This window comes from Carcharhinus amblyrhynchos, chromosome 6, assembly GCF_965287045.1.
Source record: "Carcharhinus amblyrhynchos chromosome 6, sCarAmb.v2.hapA, whole genome shotgun sequence".
Taxonomy (NCBI): domain Eukaryota; kingdom Metazoa; phylum Chordata; class Chondrichthyes; order Carcharhiniformes; family Carcharhinidae; genus Carcharhinus; species Carcharhinus amblyrhynchos.
In genome coordinates, this window is record NC_137329.1 from 44822654 (window position 1) to 44832501 (window position 9848).

A 9848-nucleotide genomic window follows, 5' to 3' on the forward strand; every position below is an offset into this window, starting at 1 on the left:
GATATTCCTGTTCTAATATTGTACAGTTAGTCTGAGATACTGATGAGCTTTGTCCAATTTTCAGCCAGCAGAATAGTGGAAAATAATAGATTACTAATGTAATAATGTAAATGCACCATTGTTCATTTGCCCTTGTGATATTGAAATACTATTTTTTTTGCCTTGTAGAGCGAAGGCTTCTGTTACCCAAGGCCTGCCTCCAAACCACCGTCCCCTGCTACCTCGCTCCACTCCAGCCCTTACCACAGTGAAACAGAGGAAGACGAAGAGCGATACAATGAAGAGGAAGAGGCTGAGAAAGACCGAATGAACATAAAGCCAATTGCCATGATCAATTCAAGATTAGAGAAGAGAAGGGTGAAGAAAAAGAGCCAGGCCAGTGAGCCCATATCCCCAGGAAGCCTTAGCCACAGCTCCAGTGACCCTGAAAACCATAGTGACTTGGGGATAGAGGAAAGAAACTAGAGTCAGGTGAGAAATTATTAATGATAAGCACTGGGCTGCCATATTTTACCAACTCCAAAACTAGTTGGGGTAATTGAAAAGATTAAGAATTTAGACAAAGGACAGGATCATGACTTTGTTTTGATGTCTGCTTTTGGGTGGCATGGAAGAATTATCTAAAGCCATATGAACCTCAATGATTAATGCTTCCAAGTCATTAGGCACAAAAGTCAATACAGACAAAATGGCACTTTTGAAGTCTGGTCTTAGAAATTACTGGACAATCCATTCAAAATCTAACTGCCTATTCAAAAACAGAATGGGTGGCAACCCAAAATAAATCAATTTATAGATTGTATACCCAGAGTGACTTAGTTAGACTGAACCAAATCTGCACGAATGCCTTTGTTGCATGTTTTTCTGTATAAATTAACATGTCATCATGTTTCTTATACCTGTTCAGGGTAGATGGTACATTTGAAATAGATACTTCAGCAGTCAGAACCTTTAGAATGTTCCCATTTGCACATTTATAGCAAGGAGTTTGAATTAGTAAAAAGTAAAAAGCGTGATCATTTGGTTGAGGTAATTCATATAGTCAGCTGAATTCCAAAATGAAATACAGCAACTCAGAAAGAAACCTCTTAATTAATAACTGTTTCTCAGAATGCACTGACCCTTATTTGAAGGCTGTGATTTACACATTGTTACAATCAGATTGAAAATTGCAAAATTTGATTATTAAATATATTTTTGATGTATTTTAAATGAACCGAGATCCTTATTTTCATATTTTAGTGTAATAAACGGGAGAAGAGGTTTAGGGCAGTACCTTTGTTCAAAATATTCAGTTTTATTGAGGAAATAGTGCACAAAGGTATTGCGGATGCTTTTTTTTATGAGCAGGTAGGCAGCAAGTGAGGTTCTCCATGCCTTCCTGCTAGAGTGCTCTGTGATATCTTCCGATCTTCCGCCTTGGACAGCCTCCACCAGATATGATTGGGGCTTTAAACTTGGATTGTTCTGTGGGTATACCTACCCAACCCTGGAACTGTTTGCCCTTGTCCCAACTCCCAGTATAAAATAACTGACCAACACATCTGGATGTAAGTTTGAAGAATTGTCACTTGGGGTACAGTCATGGATGGCACCAGTGTCTATGGAGCAATACAGAAAACTGGAGGATAGAAAGCTTTTGGGTAGGCCATAGCACTTTAAGAAGAAAAATTGGACCTTCAGCTATTTTTGGAGAAGTAAGAACAGTTGTTTTCCAAATCTTGGAACCCTAAAATTTGAAAATTATGACATTTACGGTTTCAATTATATTTTTCCATTGTGAGCACCCTGTGAACTTGATGACAGCTTTCACTCCTCCCTGCTTTTGCAGATTCTTGTAACTCCTGCAGCTGTTCAGTTTGGGTGTGATTTATCTGTTGAAAGTAAACTTGAAAAATTGTAACGCTTTACTGTATTCCGAATGTTGGCACTTCATGAAGCAGTGTGCAAATAGTAATTTTAAAGCATGCAAATAAAACAAATTACTTTTTTAATCTGGAAGTGAATTTTTTTTATTGCTCCACTTCAAAGCAAGTCTGGCCAAGATACAGTTCGACAGAATATTCAGCCACTTGTCCAGCTTCATGTACAGGCACAAACAGTGAGTGTTCACTTAAAGAGAGTTGTGGCATAATGGTGTTGGCATGGGATTAGCAATCTGGGTCACTTTCCAGTGACCCAGTGTAATACTCTGGAGACATGGGTTCAAATCCCACCATGGCAGTTGGTGAAATTTGAATTCAATAACAATCCCGAATTAAAAGTCTCATGATGATCATTGTCAATTGTCATAAAAACCCATCTGGTTCTCGAATGTCCTTCAGGGAAGGAAATCTGCCATCTTAACCTGGTCTAGCCTGCGTGTCACTCCAGATCCACAGCAATGTACATATCAAGGGCAGTTAAAGATAAATGTTGGCCCAGTCTGCAACAACATCCCGTGAATGAGTAAAATAAGTCATCCGTCCTCATGTGCAATAGTAATACGTTATATCTCTAAATCACAAGAACACGTGTTAGGAGTAGAAGTAGGTCACTTGGCCCCTCGAGGCCGCCCCGCTATTTGATAAGATCATAGCTTATCTAGTTGTGGCCTCAACTCCACTTTCCTGTCTGCCTCCCGCCCCCCAACCCTCGACTCTTTGTTAATCAAAAAACTAACTCAAGTTTTGAATAAAGTCAATACGAAATCACCACTGCTCACTGGGGAAGAGAATTCCATAGACTAACAGCCTTCTAAAAGAAAAACATTTATATTATCTCTATCTTAAATGGGAGACCCCTAATTTTTAAACTCTGTCCCTGAGTTCTAGATTCTCTCACAAAGGGATCAGTGTCGCTGCATCTCTACCATGTCAAGTCCCCTCGGGATCTTATGGCCGGGATTCTCCATTTCCATTGCTGTGAATACTGATTTGGCTGAGTGCCACATTCTCCATTATCAGTGGCAAGTGTATGACATTGGTGAATTCTGGCTATATGTTTCAATAAGGTCACCTTATTTTTCTAAACTCCATTGGATTTAGGTCCAACTTTCTCAACCTTCCTTCATTCCAGGAATCAGTTAAGTGAACCTTCTCTGAACTGTTTCTAACACAATTATAGTCATTCTCAAGTAAGGAGACCAAAACAGTACATGGTACTCCAGATTCAGTCTCGCTAAAGTCTGTTGAACTACAGCAATGCTTCCATACTTTTATACTCAATTTCCTTTGCAATAAAGGCCAATATTAAATTTGCCTTCCTGGTCACTTGCTGTACCTGTGTACTAACACCAGCCCACCCAGATTCCTCTGTACCATCAAGATCTGCACTTTTCCATTTATATAGTATACTGCCTTTTTATTCTGCCCGTTAAAGTGGTCTAGTTCACTTTTGCCCACATCATACTCCATCTGTCAAATATTTGCTCACTCACTTAACCATTGTAATTCCCTTTGTAGACTTACTGAGATAAATGATCAGATAGACTGCTATTGGTTGAATATTGAATATTTTCCAGAATCCCAAGAGAAGTCCCTTGTTGCTCTTCAAAATGTGCTCTGGGATGTTTCCTGTCCCACAACACCAGGTTAGAGTCCAACCAGTTTATTTGATAGTAATCTTACAAGCTTTCGGAAATGGTATTCCTTCGTCAAGTGTGTGGAAGGTTCCACACACTTGACGAAGGAACACCGTTTCTGAAACCTTGTAAGATTACTATCAAATAAACTGGTTGGACTCTAACCTGGTGTTGTGAGACTTCTTACTGTGTTTACCCCAGTCCAACGCCGGCATATCTACATCATGTTTCCTGTCCACCAGACAGGGCAAGCAGGGCCGCTGAGAGTGTGATATTTCCTCACTGCTGCACTGAGGTGTCAGGCTTAATAACACAGATATCTCTGGAGAAGAACTTGGACCCATGACCTTCTGCCTAAGCACCAAGGAGGTGCTACTAGCTGACACCTCGAGCACTTTACAGGGCTGAGAAATTAAACCATTAAATGCTGACAAATGGAAAACATGATAATGCAAATTATAATCCTGAATGAGAAAAAAAGATTCTGCAGATGTTAATATCAAGTTTAAAATGGAAAACTGATATTTGTTGGTGAAAAGCCAAATAAACGCAGTGGCTGAAAAGAGTAGAAACGGGGAAGAAGAATCAGGAAATAGTGATTAAATGCCAAGAAACTTAAGTTTCAAAAGTTCCGTGGTTGTAAGATCGGGGAGGTAAGAAGTGCCATGAGTTTTACATTCTGGTAAAGGAAAGGATGAATTAAAATTGGAAATGGTAAAATTAGCCTTGATTTTACCACAATTGCATATTTAAGGAGCAGGTTAAATGCCTACAATGAAATGATTGCAGTTTAACTAAACCAAGAAAGGAATTTAAAGGAACATTGATCATCCTGTAAAGAAAGAGATAGAGGTATTGCAATAGGGAAAGTAACAAGTTGCTGTAAAAGCAACAGGCAGTAACAACAGTGTTCATTAGTGAGGGAAAAGGCTAGAAAAAGGGGCAGTATTCAAATCTGAGACAGACTGGAATTGGTGCTGTGAGAAGATGGAGCAGAATTTGAGTTGGATAAAGAATTGGTTTGTGCTCGTGGACAGTAATGGTAGTGGTTTTGCATAGGTATCGCTCACCAGTGTAAAACCACAGGTATCTTTATTGTTTCCCACCATTTTCATCAGATCTGAATATGGCATCAAGAGAACTCTGCATAATCACAGATAATATGTGCAGGTGTAAGAGCTTTAACTGGGTCACATACAATAAGGGGAATGTGCCTGCATCTTCAGTATAGGTTAATATAGTGGCATACACTTGGATAAGGATAACACTAAGAACATGTACCAACCTTCAGATCTGCATTCAAGAGTGTTTCATGGGATTGGAACTTGGATGTTGCAGTATATGAATCTTTGAAGATTCAGCACCAGTTCTTTGAGGTTATAACAAGAGAACACAATTTTAGGGTTTCTTGTTAGCACAATTAAATACAAAACAAGAAATACACTCCTGACTCTACGCAAGTCACTGGTTGGGCCTCATCTGGAATATTATATTGAGTTTTAATCCATTTACATGATGGGTAATATTGAGACACTGGAAAAATACTCAAAGGAGGGCTCTTGATTAGTGTCTAGTTTAAAGGCTCTCAGTTAGCACAAGGGTCATAGCCAACTGGGGCTTTTAATTCTCGAAAGAGAGTTTATAATATTAAAGGTTTATTCAGGTGGAAAGGCTGTTCAACTTAGATAGGGAAGAGCTGGAGACACTCTTTGTTTAAGAAGGGGAACAGAGACTTTGCCGGGAATTATAGACCGGTGAGTCTTACTTCTGTTGTGGGCAAGGTTTTAGAAAAAATTATTAGGGATAGGATTTATAGTTATTTGGAGTGTAATGAATTGATTAGAAATAGTCAGCATGGTTTTGTAGCAGGTAGGTCGTGCCTTACTAACCTTATTGAGTTTTTTGAGAAGGTGACCAAAGAGGTGGATGGGGGTAAGGCAGTTGACGTGGTATACATGGATTTTAGTAAGGCGTTCGATAAGGTTCACCATGGTAGGCTTCTGCAGAAAATGCAGATGTATGGGATTGTGGGTAATCTAGGAAGTTGGATCAGGAATTGGCTATCAGATAGGAGACAGAGGGTGGTGGTGGATGGTAAATATTCATCATGGAGTGCAGTTACGAGTGGTGTGCCTCAGGGATCTGTTTTGGGGCCACTGTTGTTTGTAATTTTTATTAATGATCTGGATGAGGGTATAGTTGGGTGGATTAGTAAATTTGCTGATGACACCAAAGTTGGAGGTGTGGTAGATTGTGAGGAAGGGTGTCATAGTCTGCAGGGAGACTTAGATAGGTTGCAGAGCTGGGCCGAGAGGTGGCGGATGGAATTTAATGCGGAGAAGTGTGAGGTAATTCACTTTGGTAGGAGCAACAGATGTGTCGAGTATAGGGCTAACGGGAGGACTTTGAATAGTGTGGATGAACAGAGGGATCTAGGTGTGTGTGTACATAGATCCCTGAAAGTTGGGAATCAAGTAGATAAGGTTGTCAAGAAGGCGTACGGTGTCTTGGCGTTTATTGGTAGGGGGATTGAATTTAGGAGTCGCAGTGTAATGTTGCAACTGTACACTACTCTAGTGCGGCCGCACTTGGAGTACTGTGTGCAGTTCTGGTCCCCGCATTACAAGAAGGATGTGGAGGCGTTGGAGAGGGTGCAGAGGAGGTTTACTAGGATGTTGCCTGGTATGGTGGGGAGGTCCTATGAGGAGAGACTGAGGGATCTAGGGTTGTTTTCGTTGGGAAGAAGGCGGCTAAGAGGGGATCTTATTGAAACATATAAGATGATTAGGGGTTTAGATAGGGTGGATAGTGATAGCCTTTTTCCTCGGATGGAGAAAGCTAGCACGAGGGGGCATGACTTTAAATTAAGGGGGGGTAGCTACAGGACGGATGTCAGGGGTAGGTTCTTTACCCAGCGGGTGGTGAGGGATTGGAATGCCCTGCCTGCTGCAGTTGTAGATGCGTCTAGTTTGGGGGCGTTTAAGAGATCTCTGGATAGGTTTATGGACGAAAAGGGATTGGTATAGGCTAGTGGGTCATTGTTTTTGTAACTGGTCGGCGCAACATCGTGGGCCGAAGGGCCTGTTCTGCGCTGTAATGTTCTATGTTCTATGTTCTACAAGGAAAAGTTATGTAAGCAGAATACTAGTTAGATATTCAAATGGAGTCACTAATCTGTGGAACAAATAAGGAACCGGTGGATATATTGAATAATTATTTCAGGATTAGCAGTGGAGGAAAAGATCAGCATTTTGGGAAGAATATTGAAATTGGAACAGAGAGACTCATCAAAATGGATGTAAGCAGATTAACAGTAATGAAAATAATGGCACAAGAAAGTGGCAAGCCCCCAGGATCAGGTGGTTTCCATCCAGGCTTTAAAGGAAGTAGGTAAGATCATTTCAAATATCTGAATTATACCTGCCAGAACCATTGTCATTCCAGGATCTAAAAAAGGTGACAGAAACTGAATTCTCAATCAGTCAGCTTGGTGCCTTCTCTTGGGAAATTACTGGAGTCTATAATTAATGGCAGAGTGACCGAATGCCATAACACTTTTCAGCTGATTAGAAAGATCCAGCATGGATTTGTACTGATGGATCACGCCTGATAAATCTGAAGAACTGACTGAAGTAATGGATAAGGATATGTCTATGGATCTCATTTATATGAGATTTTGAAAGGCAGTTGATAAACGGTCTCACAAGAGGCTGTTAGCTAAAGTTGAATTGAGAAATTGATGACAATTTATTGACCTGAAAATTGGCGGAGTGGCAGGAGATTGAAAGTAGGAAAAATGGGCAGATATTCAAACTGACCAATTGTGACTAGTTGTGTCCTCAAAGATCTACGTTGGGGTCTCATCTGTTCACTATTTATCAATTACTTGGATTTTGAGATAGAAAGCCATCTAACTAAGTTTACCAATTACACAAAGATAGGCAGCATCTATAAACAATGTAATGGAACCATAACATTTTCAAAGATATATTGATAGATTAAATGACTGGACAAAAGCCTAGCAAATAGGTTTCAATATATACAAATATAAAGCCCTTAACTTTGGACCCAAAAAGAAAAGAATGGCATTCTTAGAAAATAGAGAAAAACTAGAAACAGTGAAGAACTAGGGACTTGAGAGTCCAGGTAAATCATTAAAATGCCATGTATAGATACAGAAACTAGATCAAAAAGCTAATGAATGCTGGACTTTGTATCTAGTGGATTAGAATACAAGGGAGTAGAAGTCATACACAAAGTCCTGGTTAGATCACATCCGCAATATTGTGAGCAGTGCACCGTGGGAAGGTTCCATTGTACTGGGAGGAAAGTGCAGTGTGGTTTACTAGAACAATAACAGAGACTTTAAGAGTGAAGCTACAAGAAGATATTACACAGACTTGGGTTGTATTTCCTAAACTTTGAAAGGTGGGAGCATTATTTGATCAAGTTTTTGTGATATTAAGGTGGACTGATTTGGAGATAGTGGTGTTTTACAGTTCACTCAAGAAATCTGAGTTGCTATGCTAAAAATGCACTTCTTTTCAAATAAGAATCAACTGTCAATTAGACTTGTATCAAGGCAATTAATCTTGACAGTACGCTGTCCATACCATAAAATGTTTGGTGTGGGCAGCTAGATAGGAGCAGGTAGCCCAATTTTAAAAACTAAATTCTTCAAAGCTGGAGTATGAAGGGGGGTTTGCTTATTCGGGGCTGGCCATTGCTGACCCCACTAAGAATGAACACCTCCTTTTGTCTTATCTGTCTGCAACCTTAAATCTACCCCTTACCATCACCCTGCCCCTCTCCTTGATCTACCCAAACACTCCCTGCCCAAGATCCTGGACTTACCTGCTCCAGGGATCCATTAGCCTTCTTTCTTCTTCTCCAGCAGCCCTGGCAGCTGCCCCCTGCCACCCTGCTATCAGCAAAGGGCAGCTCCGAATGATCAAAGCGCACTTTGTACCCACCCTTTGAAGAACTTTTTTTTTGGAAATGAGACTACCTGTTCAACCAAACGTTTTATCGTGTGGATGTGTGCTATCAAGGTTAATTGGCTTGCTAACAAACCTAATGGATCCTGAGTACTTCTTTGAATATAGTGGGCAAGCTGCCAATTTTGGCATCAGCTAACCCCCCCCCCCCCCCCCGCCCCAAACTATATTATGGGAGTGAGCTCAGGAATGGGTGGGAAGGTACTGAACTGGGCACCTGCCTTATTTTATGTGCACTGCCCTGCCCAAAAGACACGCAATGGGGGCATATAAAAAATAACCCAAAGAGTGGCAGAAGTTTGGAATTCTTCTGAAAATGGCAATTGATGCTCGATCATTAGTAATTTCTATTTGTTTTGTTAGATTTTTGTTGACTAGAGAAGGTATTAAGGGAATTGGGGTGAAATCAAGTATGTGGAGTTACATTGCGGATCAGCCATTTTACCATTAAATGACGAAAGTGGCTCAAGGGGCTAAATGGCTTACTCCCAATCTTATGTTTTGTCATGTTCAATGAATAGGGATTCATTGCAAATATTAAAAGAAAAAGAACAAAGAAAATTACAACACAGGAACAGGCCGTCCGCACACACCGCACCCCCCCCCCCCCCCCGCCCCCGCACCGGCCCTGCCAAGCCTGCACCAACCATGCTGTCATGTGAACTAAAACTCCCTCTCAAAAGAGCAATTTCCTGAGTGGAGTGAACCCAGTTGCATTTAGAAAGTAAATGTCAAGGTCACTCATGGTTGTACAGGGCAGGCTCAGTGGGCCAGTGGCCTTTCTCGGTAAGAGGGGAAAATTGTGTTTGCTAAAAAAGAGGAAACTAAGCTACTTGGATGCAGCATTAATGATGGAGATCAGAGCTTCTTTCAGGTAAAAGGAGAAAGTGGGAGTACTTGGATGTTTTCCACTAGTCATCTGTGACTGGATCTCATAGAGGAGAATCTGTTAGACTGGTGCTTCAAGTGAATTTGTGAATTCAACCTGACCCATCAAAAACCAATCTGCTTATATATTCCTAAAACTTAGCCTTTATTTTTCTTGCCTTAAATGGATTTAAGCCCAGCTCTCGAAAGTTGGGCCAGTGACAATTTTTGCTTTCCTACACATTTCAGTTATTTCCCACCCATTATTTCATTCACAAATCAATCCCTGACATGGTGTACCACTATCTGTTTTGTATATTGATCAAACACCGTGTATCAGCTGATAAAGTACCTAATTTTGATTGTACATCACTATTAGCCAGGTCACTATGTAACTTACTGTACCTCAGTCACACTTATGA

General features: G+C 40.6%; 1 protein-coding gene across 1 annotated transcript in view; it reads left to right on the forward strand.

Annotated features, from left to right (window-relative positions):
• Positions 1 to 1994, forward strand: part of LOC145343863 (glycogen [starch] synthase, muscle-like) — a 105551-nt gene extending 103557 nt beyond the window's left edge. The window contains exon 16 of the mRNA XM_080190333.1: positions 169 to 1994. Coding sequence (XP_080046459.1) covers positions 169 to 465 — 297 coding nt within the window. The 3' untranslated portion in view covers positions 466 to 1994. The remainder of the gene's footprint in view (positions 1 to 168) is intronic.
• The last annotated feature ends 7854 nt before the right edge of the window (positions 1995 to 9848 follow it).